The sequence below is a fragment of the Canis aureus genome, chromosome 16 (assembly GCF_053574225.1).
Source record: "Canis aureus isolate CA01 chromosome 16, VMU_Caureus_v.1.0, whole genome shotgun sequence".
Lineage (NCBI taxonomy): Eukaryota > Metazoa > Chordata > Mammalia > Carnivora > Canidae > Canis > Canis aureus.
In genome coordinates, this window is record NC_135626.1 from 23,440,654 (window position 1) to 23,462,644 (window position 21,991).

General features: G+C 44.2%; 2 protein-coding genes across 3 annotated transcripts; one reads left to right on the forward strand and one right to left on the reverse strand.

The window, feature by feature from the left end:
* The first annotated feature begins 3,365 nt into the window (after nucleotides 1-3,365).
* Nucleotides 3,366-6,372, forward strand: LOC144286156 (C-C motif chemokine 3-like). 2 transcript variants are annotated; one of them, XM_077852246.1, is made up of 4 exons: nucleotides 3,366-3,485; nucleotides 3,580-4,901; nucleotides 5,534-5,648; nucleotides 6,034-6,372. In XM_077852246.1, exons 2-4 carry the CDS (start codon nucleotides 4,826-4,828, stop codon nucleotides 6,122-6,124), a joined length of 282 nt encoding a protein of 93 aa, XP_077708372.1. In that variant the 5' UTR covers nucleotides 3,366-3,485; nucleotides 3,580-4,825; the 3' UTR covers nucleotides 6,125-6,372. The 2 variants fall into 2 exon arrangements, with proteins under 2 accessions (XP_077708372.1, XP_077708371.1); XM_077852245.1 differs by having other exon boundaries at nucleotides 3,381-4,901.
* Nucleotides 6,373-19,390: 13,018 nt separating this feature from the next.
* LOC144285281 (C-C motif chemokine 3) lies at nucleotides 19,391-21,361 on the reverse strand. Its single transcript, XM_077850430.1, has 3 exons — nucleotides 21,168-21,361; nucleotides 20,337-20,451; nucleotides 19,391-19,907 (listed from the first exon to the last, which is right to left on the reverse strand). Exons 1-3 carry the CDS (start codon nucleotides 21,241-21,243, stop codon nucleotides 19,817-19,819), a joined length of 282 nt encoding a protein of 93 aa, XP_077706556.1. The 5' UTR covers nucleotides 21,244-21,361; the 3' UTR covers nucleotides 19,391-19,816.
* Nucleotides 21,362-21,991: the final 630 nt, after the last annotated feature.

The following is a 21,991-nucleotide window of genomic DNA, read 5'->3' on the forward strand; positions in this document are numbered from 1 at the left end:
CTAAAGGCAGATCCTCAACCGCTGAGCCACCCAGGAACCCCTTTACTGTGTGTTTTAAAATGATAATAACACACAAAACTTTTGACCTGTAACTTAAAGATGATAAATGTTAGGCAATAATATTTTCTCTGTAAGCTTTTAAAATTATTTTTGCAGATCATAGCTTGTTTTATTTTGCTATAAACTTAACAGTATCTTTTAAAAATATTTTATTTATTTATTTGGGTTATGTATAGAGAGAGCACAAGCAGGAGTGGGGGGAGTGGGAAAAGGAGAAGCAGACTCTCTGATGAGCACGGAACCTGAGGCAGAGCTTGATCCCAGAATCCTGGGATCATGACCCGAGCTGAAGGCAGATGCTTAACCAACTGAGCCACCCGGGATCTCCTAAAATTAACAATATTAAATGATTTATATTCTTAGGGGGGGAAAAGGAAGTATGGTTATTGGACCCATGGGCCCTTGTTTCACCTCTTTTGGGGAAATTTCATCTGGTCTACAGAGTTTTTTTCCTGAAGACCTCATCTTCTGTAAGTCACCCAAAGAGTGGAGCTCCTTGGGAGAATGGAGGGAAACCTGCCATTTGGCTCATCCTAGGAACCAAATAGACCTGGATCTGCATCTTGTTAAAGACAGAGTCAGGCCTCAATTTTCCCAGCTACAAGTGGGTGTTACCTAGCCTTCCTCTGCCTCTCAGATCCAGAGATTAGGACAGATAAAACTTCTTGGGAGACAACCTAGAACATTCTGAAACCTTCTGTGAAGTTCTTTGCTTTCATTTAGAGACTCTCTAGCTATTGGACATAGGTGATATAGTTTAGGCATCTGTCCAGAGCATAGTTTAAGCATCTGTCCAGAGCATTGAGACACATCTCTAACAAGATGTGGAATAAGAAAGGATAAGTGTTGAGAGTCTTGTGGTATGGACAAGACCATGAACTGAGGGACATGTGAGGAGATGGTTGACAAGGGCAGCTGTAGAGACCTTAATAATGTTGGGTGTGGAGGAGTGTGGGCAAAGCCAAGGTAGGACTGGGCATTCACTGCTGTCTATATCCTTCTGGGGTCCGAACCACTCCTTGTCCCTTTATAGGCAACTCTGGAGCATGGGGAGCCAGAGGCTAGGATGGCCAGAGGAGAAGCTGTTGCATGGTGTCATGTTATGAGTCACATATGACACCTATCAGTCTCATATGCTGGGGTGCCTTGGGTTACACATGAAGGTTCGGTGTACACAAGAATAGCTCATTTGCTTACTTGTTGGGACAGATTGTGTGGGAACGTTTTGGACAGTGACAGGAGGTGAGATGATGTTTCTGTTGGAGCTCTAAGTGCATGGAGAAATCTGCAGATTAATGAATCCTCCCACAGAGCAGATCTGATGCTCTGATACAGCTCTTCTAACCACATAGGCTGACACCTGTGGTGATGCTTTAGCATCCTGGGCACACGAGTCACACTTAAACCACACCCTGGGTGAAAAGGACCATGAGATCATGTTGATCAGAATGCTTCTAAGGAAATGATTAACTAGTGAGGGGGAAACCAGGAGTTGTTACCAGGGGACCAGACATAGCTGGTTCCTTCTACCAAAACAGATCTGACTATGAACTACACCATTCTCTTTCCCATCCACAAAGCAGACACATCGAATGTTCTTCACTGGTGTTTTTACTGTACAGATGTGATGTACATAATGATGCCACCAAGTCCTGAGTAGCCCAATCTATATCTGATCTGGACCCAGGTGGACGGAATGGAATTGGGGAACGTACAGCAAGAGTGACAAAATCTGCTTTTTAGTCACTGTTTCATTCACCAAATCTTCACATGTCTCTATCACATGCCACCACTGAGTTTCACAATAGGGAATAAAAATGAACACATATTGGGTATGGGGTATCTATATAGATTGGGAGCCTTAAGTATCCTTACTTTTGGGCCCTGAAAGCCAATAGCTGGGAAAATATCCTATAGAAATAATCTCACTTATGAAAGTTTTATGGATGTAGATGTTTGGTACAGTTTATTTATAAAATAATTGAAAACTAAATTAAAACTAGAACTGGTCCAAATGTGCTATAATAGTACATGATCATGTTGATGGACCAGGACCATGGTTGAATAAATTAGTCAGCTCTTAAAAATACTGGAACTATCTGGAAAGTCTTCCAATGGTAAGTGTAAATAATAGAAATACGAAATTACATTCATATCCTGTTTACAGTAATGCCCCTCCACCCCCAGACATACAGTAAAAAGAAGTAAGAAAGCAAGTAAGGAAATAGAACTATCATAAGACTAGAAAAAGATGCGCTTGAAAGAAATAAACCAAAATGTTAATAGTGGTTAGGTTTTTGGGTAGCAACATTTTTCCTACCTTCCAGGAAAGAAATTTTACTCAAATTATGCTTCAGAATTCACATATGCCACAATGAGACAGGAAGAATGTAGAAGCAAACCACTCACATCCTTACTGGCATTTCTCCTGCTGCTTACCTAGTTTTCAGAAATAAAGTAAGTTTTAATCTTTTCTATTTTATGTATTTTTAAAATTAGCTTTTGCAGGGGTGCCTGGCTGGCTCAGGTGGAAGAGCATGCAACTCTTGATCTCGGGGGTGTGAGTTTGAACTCCACATTGGGTGTAGAGATTACTTAAATAAAAGTAGCTTTTGGGCACCTGGGTGGCTCAGTGGCTGAGCATCTGCCTTTGGCTCAGGTCCTGATCCTGGGGTCCTGGAATGGAGTTCTACATCGGGCTCCTCGAAGGGAGCCTGCATCTCCCTCTGCGTCTCTCATGAATGAATCGATAAAATCTTTAAAAACAAATAAAAATAAAACAAAAGTAGCTTTTGCTACTTTTGGGGGTGATCTATAGTTCACATTACAAGTCAAATTAAAAAAACCAATTTGAATTGAAAACACTAGTAATGTTGCTTTTTCTCTATTATGAGACTCTCTTCTGTGCCTGTGGAGAAGACTTTGTAAAGACTTGATGCCTGAGCAGCAGCAGCCATTTTGTAACCATGAAGTGACAAATCCCCTAAAGAAAAGCCAACAAAATGTTGGGGGATGGGGAAACAGTTTAAGAAGAGTCCTTGATGATGTCATTGAGTTACCAGTCAAACCCTGGAAATGCCATCTTGACTTTGTAATAAGGGAACAGGAAATGTTCTAGGATTTGAGGAACAAGGACTTCCTTTGAAAATTTCTTCACCTTCTCAGTTTTTAAGGGCTAATTATTGTTACAAGAGGTAAATATACCATAATTGATTTAATTGTATTAATTTTAATAAATTTTACTTTTGTTTTTTCACTTTTTAAAAAAATTACTCATTTCTTTTGTAGGTCTTTTTTTTTTTTTTTTTTTTTTTAAGTAGGCTCCATGCCCAGCATGGGGCCCAACATAGGGCTGGAACTCATGACCCTGAGATCAGGACCTGAGCTGAGATCAAGTCCAATGCTCAACCGACCAAGCCACCCAGGTATCCCGTAGGTCCTTTTAAAATTGTTACAAGTAAGCTGTGACAAACACCATCATGCATACAACTTTTTTCATCTTTCTCATTCTACCCATAGGATAGACCCCTGGCAGAGTACTTTGTTGGTCAAAGGGTAACAACCGTTTAAAGGTCATCATTGACATTAGCCTCCAGTTAGCCCGACTAACCCAGGAACCAGCTGTTTTGTGTGGGTCTCAGCCCTTTGATAGTGATTCTGTGAAACGCCCAGGGTAGGCACTGCTTGTGGTAAGCCCCCCAGACATTTCCCGGACTGGAGCCGATGTTGTGACCCCACTGGCCTTTGTGGTTCTTATTATGATTGTGAGGCTTGCACCTCAGCAGCAACTGTCAGGGAAATTTTAAAATACAAGGGGTACACGGCATGCCTGAGAGAGCCACCCAGTGAGGTCACCGATAGTGAGAGAGGGAGAGCATAGACCTGGCGTTCTGCCTTTACTGGGGTGAAGTGTAGGGTGCCTGGGGCTTTGTGAGTTTACTGTTGGTAAATGTTAAACATATGAACAGAAATTAGAACGCAGAAAGGAAAAGCAGAGTCGCTCAAGCAGCCAGTTGTAGAGGTTACTCAGGCCTTTCTCAAAGGGGAAATTTATGGGTGAGGCAGCCTGGCTCTTTATCTAGCAGTATCGCTGGCGATACGTCTTTGAAATGGATGCCTCAGCAATCAAAAGCTGACATGACCATCAAAAGAGCTCATTGCCAGGCATGGACACCGCACAGCATACAGCAGGGATTCGTGTTTGATGATGGAGCCGAAGTCTGAAAAGCCCGTCTCAGTCTCGCCCCTTGAGTAGCTGGGGTGCTTCCCCAATTCTACTGTCTGCACTCGGGGTGTGTGTTAGCTTGGGGTATGCTCCTCAAGCTCCATGGCATTATCATCTGTGTCGCCTCGATGCCATTTGAACAGCTGGGGAGCATATCAGAAGGCTCTGCGGCAGAAATGCTTGGTCTCAGATCTGCTCTTGTGAGAAGGCACCAGCTAATCGGGTCACACCAGCATCTCACCTCCTCTCACTGTAGAAACCAGTTCCCCCTCAAATAGGCAACTGAGCTATTGTTGCAAATAGCCTGAACTTTTGCGGCGACCCCAATCTCGCCTGCCTTATGCAACTCACAGCATGACACTAACACCAGTGATTTTAAATATCCCTCCTTGGTTTCCTCAGCTTTCTATCTTCTATTGCCCTGGGGCTGCCTGTAAAGAGAGGACATGGCTTAGACCCCAGAAGGAGGTAGCAGCCTCACGTCCCCAGTTCTAGCCCCACTTGGGCCACCTCTTGAGCTCACTTCTGTTGCCCAGCACCATGGAGGTCTCCACGGCTGCCCTGGCTGTCCTGCTTCTCATCGCTGCGCTCTGTTCCCAGACCTGCTCTTCCACTTGTGAGTCTGTTCTCCCTTCTTTCTTTTGCCTTGTGTTCTCCTCTCTGGCCATGGCTTGGACCACAATGCCAAAGTCTTGTGCCTGAGCCCCTCCAAGTAGAGAACTTCAGAGAGATTTCAGAGACTATTTCCTGAGGACGGTTTTCTCTCCCATGGTGTTTAGCCATTCTGTCGTTCAGCTCTGGGAGAGAGTGGGAGGAAGGCCCATTGTAAGGATGGAAAAATGGATGCCCAACTGGGATTTTGAAAAGAGGTAGAATCTGTGTCCAACTGGCTCCCAGGAGCGTGGCCTTTGCTCCCCTCATGAATTCCAGATGGAACTGCCCAGTGGGAGGGAGTAGTTACTCCAGAAAGGGAATAGTTCATCCAGAAAGCTAAATTCCCAGTGGGGAGACATGGAGACCCCTCCAAACCAAGACAGACAGAAAAGGACAAACTCTGAAAGAGAGACACAGAAATAAAAACGTCGAGGAAAAGAAGAAATGCCAGCTTCCTTCAGGATTGCTGTGTCTCCACATCCCCACCTCTGTGCAGGGCTCTCTCCTCCCAGTTCTTCCTGACCCTCAGGGAGTGGCTGGCTTGCCCTTTCTTCTGAATAGTGACTTAGGATCTTTCTGTCCTGTTTTCCTCAGTTGGTGCTGACACTCCGACCTCCTGCTGCTTCTCCTATATCTCCCGGCAGATTCCTCGAAAATTTGTGGTGGACTATTATGAGACCAGCAGCCAGTGCTCCAAGCCCGGTGTCATGTAAGGCCCAATCTTCCTGGGGAAGGAGATGGGAGGGCTGGGGTGAGGCATCTCCTTTGGAGGACTCAGCCTTCTGAGACCCATCCGAGCACAGGATACCAGGCGAGGGCACTGCCATGTTCTTTGACCTGCTCTGATGCCTGTGGGGAGTCCATCCTGGAGGAACTGCTTCTGCTGTGGAGGGGACAGCAGGAAGTTGGCTTTCTGAGTGGAGCCTCATATGAGACACAGAGAAGGTTATGAACCCCAACATTGAAGGTACATCTTATGAACATGTGGACATACCCTGAGAGGTCTGAGGCAGAGAAGGATGGAGGGGTCACAGTGGGCCCAGGATTCCCCTGCCGGATTCCTCAGTGTGTGACCCTTCCACGCCTCTCCACAGCTTCCAAACCAAAAGAGGCCAGCAGATCTGTGCTGACCCCGGGAAGGCCTGGGTCCAGAAGTATATCACCAACTTGGAGCTGAATGCCTGAGCGACCTGGAAGCTACGAGGAAGACGTTACATCCATGTACAGCTGGGGAGCAGGGACCTGAGCCAGCATGATGACCTTGGAAGTCCAGAGGGCACCTCTTCTATGGGTCCCACCTCCACCCTCATCCCAGCCATACTTCGCAGCCCTCTTTAGCTTTCATTTTTGTTTATGTATCTTATTTAACTTTTGTAATTTATTTCCGTTGTTGAATTGTGTGATGTAATAAATACTTTCTCTGGCTTCTCATAGCATCCTCTTCACCTGCCCCTCCTTTAGGTCTCCTCACACTCAATATGTGGGTCTATCAGCAGGATTAGCTCTCTCTTCCAACAGTTATCATGTATATCAAATAACAAGTGCTCATGGAACGGTTTTTGCCCATCACTACCTTTAAAAATACTGAAGGCACTTAGATTTAGATGGAAGGTAAACCAGCCTTTTCCTTGTGATGACTCCACTGATTTTGTTTTGCCAATTAATCAGAACCATAGGCTGAGAGAATCCTGGGAGAAGAGTAGAGACATCTGAAGAGGGTCAGAAAGCACAAGAAAGGGACAGAGAGCTATCACAGTGGTGCTAGACACTTGCTGGAGATCCTTTCCTGGAAAGTTGCAACTGACACACTTTTATTTTATCAGCAAGTCACAATTCATACGATCTAGGAAATTTTTCTACTTAAATGAATGCAGATGATGCATACTGTGATGCAAATTTATACACACAAGTTCATTTTCATAAGTGAAGCTTTCCTCAGAATGATGGCTAACATTTTTTGAGGGTTTAGCAAACTCTGAATGCTTGGATGCTTATGTTAGTGACAGTCTAGCAAACCTGCCTGCAGTCTGGCAAGGACCCCATGTCTGCCACTTGGCTGAGAGCCCCGGACAGCTTCTCAGGTATTCTGTGTGCTGCTTTCTGGGAGAATATTCTCCATAACTATATCTGAGGTGAGGCTTGGAGGCTACAGAGTTAGCAAATAAAGATACAGAATAAGTGATTTTTTAGTATAAGTATGTCCCATGCAATATTTGGGATATACTTTTAAAAATCCTTTGTTGTGTGTCTGAAATTCAAATTTAACTGGGAATCCTGTATTTTATTTGAGAATCCCACTGAGGGTGAATACTTTTATAGAGGCTGGCTATTTCTTGTTGGAGGTGGGTGCCTAAGGATTGGCTTAAGGGCAGAGCAGTGCTTTTCAACCTTGAATTCACATTAGATCATTTGGGAAAGTCTTAAACACTCCAGTGCCAGGACGTCACCTCCAAAGTTATGATTTTCAGTTCAGGTTTAGTTAGGTGGGGACTGGGCATCAGTAATTTTGAAACCCCCAAAGTGATGTAATGCACAGTCAGTTTGAGAATCACTGTTGGGTTTAGTCATAGGCTGTTTTGGCCAGCCTTAAGATGTCAGAGGCAATACAGCTGCTTTCTAATTTTCAAGGCTTCTGATCCAGTTTTGGTCACTTCTATTGAATGGTTAATTAGAAGCAGAAAATCTGTCAGCTAATGTCACTTCTAGAAGCTGGTTCGGAAGGCCTGTCTCATAGCACAGCGATGCTTCGCTGGTCACGGTCACACTGGGCACCCGTTTAACGGCCACGCCCCCTCTCCCAGGCCACTGACTGCTGTCCCCACAGTGCCCTCTGTTGCTGAAATGATGCCATGGACACAGGGGTCACTGCAATCAGCTCCCTGCCTCTGGCTGCATCCCAGCTGTGTCTTCTCCAAGAACTTGATTGCTCATTTTGTCCACAAGATAACTATTTAAAGGGGGGGGGGGTTCTGCAGAGAGGGTGGATCCAGCTGTTTCTGGACCCTACTTTTACATTCCTCCTAGTCTTCCTTCTTAGCATTTCTGCTCATGCTAACATTACCTTGCCGTGGAGAATTCTGCTTTTCCAGTTTGCAGGCTCCAGGTCATTGGTGTGCAAATCAGCTTGGAATGCAGGCAGCAAGCAAAAAAGGGCTTTTCTTAAGAAAACTATTTTTTCCCCCTCACTATCAGACAAGCCAATTTCAAAGTGAGCTCATCTCTTTCTTGGTGGGCCTTACTGATTTATGCAAGAATTAGTCTTCAACATCCTGAATTTTCTTTTTTGATGCAACCTTGCTAGGCAGATGGCCTTACTAAGAATACATAACAGGCCATGGAGGTAACCAGCTGTTAGACTAGGTGGAGGTGTCCTCACTGGCTTTGCCCTCAGCCAATTACACTTTGTGGGGTGTGCTATTTACAACACTGTAGTCTGTATCAGTTAGGGATACTTTGAGTTATTGTACCAGGAAAAACTGATTCAAGCTGACTTAAGGGATAAAGGAAACATGATAGCTCATGTAACTGAAGCTTCAAGAAGTAGATTAGCTTCAAGCAAAGCTTGACCCAAAGTTTTGGAGATTTGGTCCTCAAGTATGATGATAAACCATGTTTCTTTCTGAATTTCTGATATCCCTTCAATCTGAGAGCTTCATCCTAGGACATCCCACTGTAAAATGAGTCACTTTGCTTGTAGGCACTACAGGCTTTATGAGTTACCCCCTTGAGACTCCTTCATTTTACAAGTTACCCCTCAAGACCCCTTCACTGGGCTTCAAGAGGATAAGAGATAATGACTTTACCTCCACAAAGGTGGAGCCCACTAGGCTGGCCTCTCTCTTTCCTCTCTCTCTCTCTTTCTCTTTCACTACCCCCTGAGAATTAGCAAATAATATGGTTCATCAGGGAACTATGTAGACAGAGCACCTGAGAGAGGCAGACAGTGAAAAAGACAGAGAGATGCTGAGAGAGAGAGAGAGAGAGAGAGAAAGAAAGAGAGAAAGAGAGAGGGAGAGGGAGAAGAAGAGGAAGAGAGGAGTGTTGGAGCTGTGTTCCCACTACAATGGACTGAGTTTTCCAGTTTTCCATTGGATTCCTAGAAATAAGACAGCTGGACTGAAGAATATGTACTTTAAAAAATTTGATAGGAACTATGTTATTTCTCTTTAAAAACCCAATCAAAATTCCACTTTTTGATACTAAAAAAATAGTTTAAAACAAAATGAAGTAAGTACACCTTATCAAAAAATTAATATACATTTGCATTTCTATAAGTATGTTGAATTCCTCCCTCTTGAATTTTACAACAGACACCCTGGCTTAGTCTACCTTTCTTAAAAACATGACCTAGGGCGGAAGTCAGCAAATTTTTCTATAAAAGGTCAGAGAGTGAATGTTTTTGACTTTGTAGGCATACAGTCTCAGTTGAAACTATCAATTCTGCCACAGTGGTGGGAAAGCAGCCACAAACACTATGTAATAGAATGAAACTTTATTTACAGAACCTGGCATCATAGTGGATTTGTTTTGAGGACTATAGCTTTCTAACCCTGATCTAGGCAATTAGTCTGATAAATAATTTGGCATTCACGATAGAAGTATTGTTGAATATATTGGCTGATTGTTTTTCCCCTCTCTAATGTCAGCCACTGCTTTTGTGGAGCATGGATTCTAGAAAATGGATATCTAGGTAACATGTCTATTGATACATTCAGCTTACTAAGAAATGAGTGGTAAATCCTTATTGACGAATTCACTGGTTTTTGTCTTCTGTCTGCATGTAAATCACTTGAGGGTTTGGTAAAAGTCTGGGTCTCCAGATCTAAACTCAAGAAATTCTATTGTCAGCATTTTAAACAACCATCCCTGGTGGTTCCAGGATGCTCTGAGAAATGCTATCACAGGTTTTATTTATTAGATGGTTGACCATGGGCGAGTTGTTTTAACTCTCTGAGCCAAAATTCCCTCTTCTGTCAAATGGAAACCTTGGTGAAATTGTTAGGATTTAAAGGACAATGCATAATTCTTTTTTTTTTTTAGATTTTATTTATTTACTCATAAGAGACACACACACACACAGAGACAGAGACACAGGCAGAGGGAGAAGCAGGCTCCATGCAGGCAGCCTGACGTGGGACTTGATCCTGGGTCTCCAGGATCATGACCTGGGCCAAAGGCAGACGCTCAACCGCTGAGTCACTGAGATGTCCCAACAATGCATAATTCTTAAGAAAGCTTGATGCATTAAAAAAAAAACTTAAATGCTTAGTGTATATGAAGAATGAATATGCCTAGTACATATACATTATATGCTAGGTACATAATATTTTATAATCATTGCTTTCTAAAATGTTTTATTTTTAACTTTCAAGAATATGTAGATACAAATATTACTGTCATTTCCTTTCTGCTGACTTCACCTCTTCAGATCCTCTTACTCTCTGCCCCTAATCATTTTTCTAACCAGAACTTTGTCACAAAACAAAACCAATTGAATCACCCCAAGGACTGGTTTGCTTTTAAGAAATTCCATTATTTCATGCAGCTGAACATAGAAGTGGTAAATAGCATTCTATAAATATTTGTTGGTTGATGGTTTTGAAACAATTTCCCCTGGAAAAAACTAAACATAAGCACTCATCTACACACTTAAGTATGTGTCAACCGCTGAGTGATTGGAGGGGCGCTGGGGCGTGGTGAAGAGAGTTGCAGGATCTGTCCCTGCAGTCAGTCAAGAATGCATGGAAATATATTACAAACATGAGTATAAATAAATTTAAATTTACATCAAGGAGAAGCCCAGAGTGTAACTGCTTGACAATCAGCACATAGCACAGATAGCTTCAGGAGTGGAAGAAGTATTCCCTGGGCTCAGGTCCCTGCTCCCTAATCTGCCCACAGATGTAATTGGTTTCTTGTTGCTTCTAGGTCACTTAGCGATTCAGCCCCATGGTCAGTAATGGGCTTGGCCCCAGGACTCTGTGGAGCTGGCACAGACCTCCTGTCCTGTTTGGTGGGAAGCTGTGAAGAGGGATGGAATTATAAAAGCTGAGGAGTCAGCAGGAGAATTCCTGGTGCCACATTGCTTCTGCTGACCTCTCTGCCTTGGGAAGCTCAGAGTCTGGCTACTTCCTTGGGACTATTTCCCCACCTCAGATTCCTAGACTTTTCCTCAATGACTGAGGGAGTCTCTTCAGGAAGTCTCTGCCTGGGGCAGTTTTCCCCTGGCTCCCAAATCCTAGGCCAGGTTATAGAACACCCCCATGGCTTCTCCTCATGTCCTGCCACTGAATAGGACCTTGAGGCTCTGGATTTCCTAGAATGGCTCTCATCCACCTGCTGATGCCTTTGAACCCAAAGTCCTACTGGCTCCATTCTGGCATGTCCTGCCTCTCCTGGACAAGAGGACCAGCCATTATGTGGCTCTGGCTACTGGTCTTCTAATAGACATCTACCATTTTGCTAGGGATCTGCTGGGGGACATAGAAAAAGCAGCAGATCCTTGGGGGCCTTTGTCTACTCTAAGGAAAGGAGCTGCCTGAGCCTGAATCATTTTTCATCAGAATAAGTGAGCCAGCTCCTTCTGCCCAATGATAAAGTCAGAAGAAAGAAGATGGAGATAGCATTGTTCAGTAGTAGGAAGCTTCTATCTCTTATTTTTTTCTGAGTTTTTATCTTGTCCTTTAATTTGAGTTGTGTTCCTCTGTCTCCTCACTTTGCTGGACTCTGTGTTTCTGCATATCAGATGAAGCAGCTACCTCTTGAGGGAGTGGCATGTAGGAGATGAAACTTAGAGTTCAACTTCACCCCAGTTCTTGGTATCTCTTGAACCATTGTGATTGCTCAAGCAACCTGTTTTATTTTTGATAGCTCCCAGTTGTTGGAGGTGTGCCAAGACCTGTCAGCATCCCAGCATCTGCACCAGCCTCAAGCTTCAGGCTGATGGGAAGCCAGGGCGAGGAACCAGGTCCTTCACAGAGAGAGAGGATATGTGTCAGTTGCTGTTTGTGCAATGCCCTGGGGTGGTAGCCTGCTATCCCTGATTGGTAGTCTCTGATGTTACAGTCCCATGGGACCCAGAAATGCACCATAAAAACTGAGGCACCAGATGTGTATGAAAGTTCCCCTCCCAAACATACTGCTGCTGTGGAGTGAGGCAGAGGGAGAGCACAAAAATAGTACCTCAATCTGGGAGAGAATCTCCACAGGCCCTGCAGTCTGGGTGCTTCACCAGATTCCTTAATTTACTCAGAACTTTGGGTCTCGAGTCCCATTAGTTTTCAAAGCCAGATGTTTGGGGGCTCGTCTCTCAGGTGAAGTTCTTAACAGTTGGGGTGCCTGATGTGGGGTAGGGTCCCTTGGCTCCTCAGGGAGATGCTCCTGACTGAGCATCACAGTATGGGGGTAAGAGGGGGAGGAGGGAGGGTTATTGTGAGAGCACCGCTCTGTCTTTCCAACCCACCTCCATGGGGTTCTTTTTTCATTTGCTCATGTAAAGTGTCTGCTCAGCTAGTTTTCTGGTATTTTTCAGAGGAAATTGTCCCCATGTAGCTGTAGACTCAGTGTATCTGTGGTAGGAGATGAGTTCACGATTCTTCTATGGCACCATCTTGGATGGACCACCTCCTCTATCTCAAGCTTTTTGTCTAGTCTTAAGTTTGGTCTCTACCTCCCTCTTCAGGGAATGCAGGTAATGGAACAGTCTGGTGCTCGTTCCAGTGTTATTGGGGAAAAAAAGAAATTTTTCCAGCAAGAGACTGCGTCTGCAAATACCACCTATAAGGTGGTACTGGGGTCGGTTTGTTACTCAGTTGATCCCTGGGAAGCCATTGAAACTGGATTCTGCCTCTTGTTGAACACCTATTCAGTTTTACCCTTCTCAAAATAAGACAAGTCCCCATCATGCCCTCCAGATACATAGACTAGAATGCTATAACTCCTTTGGAAAGAATAGCCATCTGAACAGATAATACATGGCATTTTGAAAACCTCTTGTGAAGCTCTCTATTTCACTTGGGTATCATAGGACTTTGGCGTTGTGGTCTGACCCCAGCAGAGAATGGACAACAATAGGAAATGGCAGGAGACTCCTGAAAGGTAGCCTCAGAACAGAGGGCCGTGGTGAGGAGGATAGTGGAGGCCCAAGAGGGTGGGCCAGAATGAGACTCAACTTTCTTTTGGGGTCCCTTATTCTTTCAACATGTAAGCTCTGGACCTTGGGGAGATGGAAACTTAGGGTGATGAGAGAGGAAGTTTTTAAGCACAGTGTTGTCTTGTTGCCTTGTACATACAAGAGGGGTCTTGGGTAACCACAAGGCTCAGGGTATTTGCAAGAAGGGTTCAAGTGTTCAATTGACAAGGGCTGTTTATGGGGAAGTGGTTTCCACAGTAAGAGGAGGTGAGATGTTGGTGTCATCCCAGGACCACATTTAGCTGGGTCCTTTTCATTAGAGCTCTGTAGTCATAGTTTCCCCCAGCAAGGCAGAAACTTCTGTGTGATTCCATAGCTGTTCTTACTGATAGGCGTGACATGCAACAATGCCATGAATATTGACCAGCACACCCGGGCAGAAAGAGCTGTATTAGCAAAGCCTGGGCTTCAGAAGCAATTGAACATGCAGGCAGTCTTTCAGACACTGCTCATTCTAGAGAGATTCATCAAGGGCCCAAAATGTACAAGGCAAACAGCATAAGGACATGTTGGACATGGGCACTGAGGCACATAAAGAACCTTAAAATGACCTTTGCCTTTGACCTTGATAATCTATGGCTCAGAATGAATTATCCTATGTAGACGATCCTTCCTATGTAGATGAATTCAAATATGGAAAGAATATTTATACATTAGAACATTTGGTCTCTCAAAACCACAATGAGTTACCACCTCACACCAGTGAGAATGGTGAAAATTAACAAGGCAGGAAACAACAAATGTTGGAGAGGATGTGGAGAAAGGGGAACCCTCTTGCACTGTTGGTGGCAATGTGAACTGGTACAGCCACTCTGGAAAACTGTGTGGAGGCTCCTTAAAGAGTTAAAAATAGATCTGCCCTACGACCCAGCAATTGCACTGTTGGGGATTTACCCCAAAGATACAGATGCAATGAAACTTTGGGACACCTGCACCCCGATGTTTATAGCAGCAATGGCCACAATAGCCAAACTGTGGAAGGAGCCTCGGTGTCCATCGAAAGATGAATGGATAAAGAAGATGTGGTCTATGTATACAATGGAATATTACTCAGCCATTAGAGATGACAAATACCCACCATTTGCTTCGACGTGGATGGAACTGGAGGGTATTATGCTGAGTGAAATAAGTCAATCGGAAAAGGACAAACATTATATGGTCACTTTCATTTGGGGAATATAAAAATTAGTGAAAGGGAATAAAGGGAAAGGAGAGAAAATGAGTGGAAATATCAGTGAGGATGACAAAACATGAGAGACACCTGACTCTGGGAAATGAACAAGGGATAGTGGAAGGGGAGGTGAGGGGGGGTTGGGGTGACTGGATGATGGGCACTGAGGGGGGCACTTGGCGGGATGAGCACTGGGTGTTATGCTATATGTTGGCAAATTGAACTCCAATAAAAATTTTTTTAAAAATTAACTTCAGCGGAAAAAAAAAGAACATTTGGTCTCCACCATATTGATAGCAATTTAAATTTGGACCCAATTTAAATCACCTACAGTATGGAAATAATAAGAAAAGTCATGGTATCTTCACTTGATTTGTTGTTAGGGAGGCTTTACAAACCATGCAATGTCATGGGAAATGCTTATGTTATGATAAGTTAAAACAAAACAAAACAAAATGTAAGTTGCCTTATTTTAATCAGGACCCACTCGGTATGTGGGGATGTGGTCAACTCCATGTGATATTTTTTGCAATTGCTGTTCCCAGAAAGGAAGGAGAATAGAAGAAAGGAGTAAGTATGAGGTATCTCCCGTCATCTGTGCTTTTGTCCATCTAATATTAAAGTACTCTCCTCTCTTCCTCACTACAGGCAAGCTCAGTAATGTTAGCTCATTTTTCAGGGAGTTTGCTCATTTCCCTGTCCTCAGGCTTCTGTTTCTATGAAGCAGGGTTGGTGGTGCCTGTGGTAGGGCCAGTTCTACCCCACTTAGTATGTCCTAGAGTGGACATAGAGCCTTAGTTTTTGGTGGTTGTTTTGGCATCGTGAAGAGCTTAATGTCTCTTTAGCCTCAGATTTGAGCAATAGCCAATTATAAGGCAACAGGAAGTACACAAGTCAGCATGCTTTTACAAATAAAGTCATTCAAGAAGATGGAAGACTAACGGTTTCTAACCCAGAGACCAAAGGAGATGAAGCATTTATCACCTACAAAGAGTTAGTGCCTTTTAGATAATAGGAAAAAAGTCCACTGGAAAAGGACATATTACAGTGAACATGTGTTTTTGCTGACCAGCATCCCTCCTGATACCAGAAACCTACATTTCCTCTGGGAAGCCACACTTACGCCTAATTCTCAGACTTTAAGATTATGTGACACTCATGCACTTCACAGATCCAGGAATGCGTTGATTGGCTTAAACAAATCAATGGAACACAACCCTAGAGCCACAGTGATTGATTACAAATTGGGTTTCTGACTTAAGGATAGGTCAAATGGGAAAGAACCTAGTGATTTTCTTCAATGGGAACACAGACAATGAGCAAGGATTCATGTAATGCTGGGAGGTACAAGCAGCCATCCTGGGATCCGACATGGATGGGAGGTCAGGGAAGAAAATAGGACCTGAGGGATACCATAGGGCTGCCACATGCAGCCTTGCCTGGAGCCAGTGCCCTTTAGTCTTGGGGTCACAAAGCTCATTTATTCAAGCCTCTTTGAATTAGATTAGTTTGCTCGCTTACTCCCTTCAAACTATCAGCATCCTGAGAAATGCAGAGACCTATGTCTGTGCAGAGATTGAGAGTCTTTTAACAGTAACAGCCCCTAACTGAAGTGTGGGATCGACTGAACTAAACAAGTAGGAGGATATTTGCCAAGGATCTCATTAAATGGAAGTGGCATTTAAATTTTGTGTGCATCGGAATTACCTGGAGCCTTGTGAAAATAGATTGCTGGGCTCCACCCTCTAAAGGGAGGAGAAGGGGCTGCTTAGGACTTGCATTTTTAATATGTTCCCAGGTGATATTCATACTGTTTTCTGAGCACCACCTTTTGAGAACCACCCCTACGTGGTATTGCTACTGGTTGAACTGAGCCCTATCGTCTCTTGGTGCTAAGACTGTGCCAAATACTAAGTCTGCAACAGTGAGGAGTTTGATAGGAAAGCGTCTTAAGTATCGGAATATAATAGCTACTTCTTGCATCCATCAGTGAGCTACTTTAGGAAAGAGTTTAGACGATTTTGATATGGCCTTATCTGAAATCAGAAAAGGAGAACAATTCAACTTTGTTATGAAAGGCTTTTTCAACCTGCCAACTGAGAGCCAGTCATCTGGAATTTCTACTTGAAGCTAAAGTTAGTGCAAGCAGAGGCAGGGAGGTAAGAAACTTCACAGGAGAGAAATCTGGGGTCTAACTGCACCCCTCAACCCCCTCCCCACCTTCTCCTATGAAATTTTTATCTCCCTCACTTAACGAGGACAGTCAGCTTTGTGTGAAGGTGCAGGGAGGCCAGGGTTTGGGGCGAGGTATCAGATATTCGTCACTTCTCCACGTTGCCCCACCTCTGCAGGGGCGATGTGGAGGCAGAGGTCTGTCCCCAACAAGCTGGGAGTCAGAGGTGTAGGGGTGGGACTCAGGACTGAAGCCTGTGCTAGGAAGCTCACATTCTCACCCCCAAGTTAACATGCAAAATGTATGACTGGACAAACTCTCTGCTCTGCTCTTAGACAAGCCATGGAATTGATCAGAAGCAGAGAGATTCAAAACCTCCAATCGTTAGAAGGGTGTTACCTTGCCAAAGAAACCACAAGACCAGCCAGAAATGGCTGTTGATTGCTCAATGCCCAAAGCAAAGGCCAAGCTCCTAGCTCATGCAGACAGGAGAAGGCTGCCCCCAGTGAAGGGTTCCTCCCCAGTGCTAATCTCAGACAAATCCAGGGAGGACCTTCCCTAGGGCGGCCAACCAGAGAGGCTGACCAAGGAGCTCAGTCACATCTTACTGCTCTGCGATGCACCATATGCTAATTAGCAATGCTATTCCTGTTCTCCACTTTCCAGCACAGGGGTCCTTGTACTATTTATGCTGTTCACAATGTTTGTGTTTAGGGGAAGTTGGACATGGTTAAGCTTCTTATTTGGGTTTGGGTCACTGGACCTTGAGAAATCACTCAGTGTAAATAAGCAGATTTTGTTTATCTCAAGACTCTGGACACCAATAGAGAAAAGTGACAGTTTCTCTGCTTCTTTGGAGACAAGGGCTGTTCCTCCCATTCTCCTGATAGTATCTACACTCTTACCATGGCTGTGGCTGGTAATGGTGTTAAGGGAATGGGGCGACTTGTAATAGAAGGGGACTGTAAAATGTTGCCTGAGAGGAGTTGTGTGTGTGTGTGTGTGTGTGTGTGTGTGTGTGTGTGATATGAAAGTCCCAGGCAAATGACTTGTCACATTGCCCTCATTATATAAAAGCCATGATGGCATTCAAGCTGTTATGACTGGCAACGATGAGCTCTGTCTTATGTGCCAGTTCAGAGTCACCAGAAAGTTATTCCAATGGATGGAGTATCATCACCCATCAGTGGGTAGGGTCAAATGAGAGAGGCAAAGTAAGCAATGCATCCTCATTGAAAAAGAAACAAAAGAGAAGTGCAGAAAATAAAAAGGAGAAGTGTCCATGACAAAATTAAATAATAGTCTTCTTTTCCTCTAAGAAACCACAGTTAGCTACTTGACATATATATTTCCAAATATTTGCTCTTGTAAATATACATGTGTATACGGCTTTAAAGAATGAAACAGGAGTAATATTATTCTAACATACAGTTCTGTAGCATGCATGTAGAGTATATATGCCTATACTTCATGTAAACACAGACACTTTTTGCACCTAACATGACGCATACTTTCCATAGATATGGATGTGTGTTACTCTTTTTACTGATTGCAGAGGTTTCCATTGACCGGCATCTCAATCCTCTATTGACTTAATCCTCTGCTGATGGTTGTTTCCATTAGTTTGCTATTTGCAAACTGTGCTGCAAAGAATATTCTTCTGCCTACGTATTCCTGTTCTTAGTAGTGTTGCTACAAAATACATTCCTAGAAATGGAATCCTGGCAAATGGCAGCTAGATCAAATACTACGTGCATTTTAATGTTTGCTTCATAGTAGCATTTAATTGTACTCTAAAGAATTTGATCACTGTAATTCTAAACCAGTTTTGGATCAAAAATTAGATTATTCTAAACAAAATGAAAAATCATGGCTCACAGAATTAACACATGCTTGGTTTTGGCACAGCCTTTTGAATTTCCCTTCTGCGGAAGGGGATCTGGCTCAGTATACATTTCTTATAGTTATAACTATGACTGAATAACCCATCTATTAAATAGCTCAGCTTTCACAGTGAACTTAGAAACTGGCATATAGTATAAATCTATAGCCCCACATATGGGCTGGTTGTCTTTTCCTCCTCTAACATTAGCCATTTACTCTGTAGGGCATGGAATCTACAGAAATAATGTATGCTATCCCTGTAACTGTATGCAGATATACACTGCATTTGGAAAAAAGCAGTGAATCATACTGACTATTGCCGTGGTCCTCAGCTGTTAAACATGCATGTTGAACACCTGATGAGGTTGTAGAACTATCAATTCCCAGGCCCACACCTAAAGATTCTGATATGAGTGTCCTAACCAATCATGGCGTGTGATTTGAGGACAAGTGGATGATATTTGGGGACATAACTTTGCTAGTGTTTAAGGGTCTGTAGTTACATCAAAGTCTAGTTTTAGAACTCAGTTGTACCATTTACTTGCTGTGTGCTCTCAACCAAGTTACTTACCCTCTCTGAGCCTGGCTGAAGTTTACTCTTGAATCACATGAGGATATTAATAAGTATTTAAACTGTACTGTTTCATTGTGAAGATCAAATGGACCCTACTTAAAAAACACGCAGCCTGAAGTAGGTCTCAATATGTTAGTAATTGTTATTAAGAAAGCTTGATTTATTATAAATAAATCTATTTATTATTATTTACTATTATTTATTATAAATAAATAAATGACACTCTTCTTACTAATATCCATAGTAAACTTTCCTGAAGCATGTATATTATGATTTGATTTATGAAATATTGATAATTTCAATGATCCAGAAAAGTGGCTCCATTATAAAGCAGAGTATCTCTGGGCTAGCTACTCTTTTATCTTTCCCAATTCCCTCCTTTCCACACCTGCCTATTTTTTGCCTATTATTCCTTCTGACCAGCGATTCTGACTTTGCAGACAAAACCAAACTCAATACCAGTTTTCAAAGGACTATCTTTATTATTTCTCTAGGCTGAACACAGCATTGAACAGAAACATCTTAATACACACGTCAGTCTGGTGGCTTGCATGCCACTTCTGCCTAGAATAAACCAGGACAGTCACTCAATTGACACCAATCCACAGTGCAAATGAAGGGACCAGGGGAGGACAGTGAAGAAGGTATCTTGGGGTCTCTCGGAGCAAATGGTCCCAGTATGACATTGAAAATAAATAACAAAAATTAAATAGTATAAATAAGTTGAAATTTAAGTTAGAAAGAGTCCCTGAGTGTGGCTGTTTGGCAACAACCAACCCACAGGAGAGGTAGCTGTGGAGGTTAGAGGGGTGTTTCCAAGGCTCGGACTTCTGCTCCCCAGTCAGCCCACTGAGGTCACTGGGTTCTCCAAGCTTCCAGGCCACTCAGGCTTTCAGCTTCAGATCGGCCACATATTCCTGGACCCAGGCCTCACTAGGGTTGGCACAGGCCTGGCGGCCTTTTCTGGTTTCGAAGCTATGGAGAGAAGTGGAAGGATTATATACCAAGGAATCCAGCAAGAGGATGCTGAGACCACTGTGGCCCCTCGCCCCACTCTCTGTCCTGGTCAGCTGGGGGCATACCTACTTTCTCAGAGACTCTCTGCCCACCTCAGTCTAGAGAGCAGCTCTCACTGACTTGGGGTGGTGGGGGTGCATCCAGGGGACCCTGCTGTCAACTCCTTTATTTCTCTCTTCCTTCTGGGCTGGATCAACCCTCTCTGACTTTGCAAGCCCCTGGCAGGTCAGGTCACACCTCAGAGACTGGGGTCCTACATACCTCATAGGCCCCAGAGGGCTGTGCCATTCCAGGATGGCACCCCAGGCCAGTCTTTGCCCTTGGGTGCTGCTCCCATTGTAGACCCTCCCTGCCTCCCCAGAGCTGGGCAGGAAGACTGGCACTTACATAATACCGGGCTTGGAGCATTGGCTGCTGGTCTCAAAGCAGTCGACTATGAACTTGCGTGGAATCTGCTTGGAGACGTAGGAGAAGCAGCAGGCTATTGGGGTGTCAGCACCAACTGTGGAGGAAGAGAGAGAAGGAGCCTGAGTCACAGTTTGGAAGGAAAAATGAGATTGGATCCCTGAGAAGGTGAGAAAGACTTGGAGGAAAACTTCGCTCGGAGTGCAGGCTGGGGGACAGGATCACTGGAGGGCACTGGGCATCTTTGCCTAGAAATATGCCTGTCTCTGTCCTGGTTTCTGTCTGTGTCTTCTTTCTCCTTGACTTTTTGTCATGGGCTGTCTTTCTTGATGTGATCCAAACATCTAAGCAGACTGCTCTTGTCTCATCTCGCCCCTGGAAATTTTGCCTGGTTCAAGAAGTCCTGTCTTGCAAACAAAAAACCTTGGACATCTCTCTTATGACATCCAGGGGACAGTGCTCTGGGGAGGTCTAGGGTGAGTGAGGGGAAGAATGACCCCACCGGGAGGTCACTAGGCTTGGATTGAGCCTCTTGCAGACTCATTTGTTTAGGGTCCCTATTTTTCCATCTGTAAAATGGGACTGTAACTCCCCTACCTCACCCTGGCTCTCAGATCTGGGGCCTGGGAAAGCTAAGATCCCTTTATGAAGATGAAAATAAAAGTCTTGAAGAGAAAGGCCACGATGTTTTCTAGCCCTCTGAGAAGCTCCCTATTTTCTCCTGGGGGCTCCCAACGCCATGAGACAGAAATGGATGTGGTCCGGCTGTGGGGACAGAGCATGGGGACATGTGTAGCAACAACAGAGACTCACATGGTGCAGAGAAGACCTGGCTGCAGAGGGACATGGTGCAGAGGAGGACGGCGAGGGCAGCCCCGGGGACCTTCATGACGCTGAGCTGTGGATGGAGCAAGGGCTTGCTTGTCTGCAGAGGTGGGCCTGGGCGCTTGCTGCTGCCTGTGTCCTTCTGGAGAGTGAACAGATCTCCCCTGCTCTTTATAGGCAGCCCTGGTGGAAGGGGAAATGGAATCTGGGGGTGTGGAGGGAAATTTTTAAGCACAGTGGTGTTGTCACGCTGAGTGTTGCACAACTCAGGGTCCCAGGGTACCACAGGGGTTCAGGATATCCAAGAATAGCTTCTCTGAGTTATAAGTTTCAGCCTGAGACCCATGACTTGTTCTGGTTTCTTGTGAGGAAATGGTTTCCCCCGTGAGCAGGAGGAGAGAGCTATGTGTTGACCCAAGGCTATTCTTAGCCGGTCCCTTCCCATAAGACCTGATCTATACACAAACTCACCAGCCCTGTCCTTTCCACAGAGCTGACACTTCTGTGCTTCCTCAGCTATTCTAACCACACAGATGGGGTAGATGTGGTGATGCAGAGGATGGCACATACCTGCCTTAGATGCAAGGAACTGAACCAAGGGATCCTTACTAGGGGACTTGGAGGCATGAGATCACATCTCCATTGTTCATCCTGTCATCAGACAGTGACCGAGTGACTCGAAGCTCTGGATTAACACCAGATGAGGATCAGAAAGACACATTAGATGTGGGTGTTCACATGTCAGGAGCCTAAAAAATATTTATACCTTATAACCTAGGAGATGCATTTTTGGAAAGAGTTCTGAAGAAACA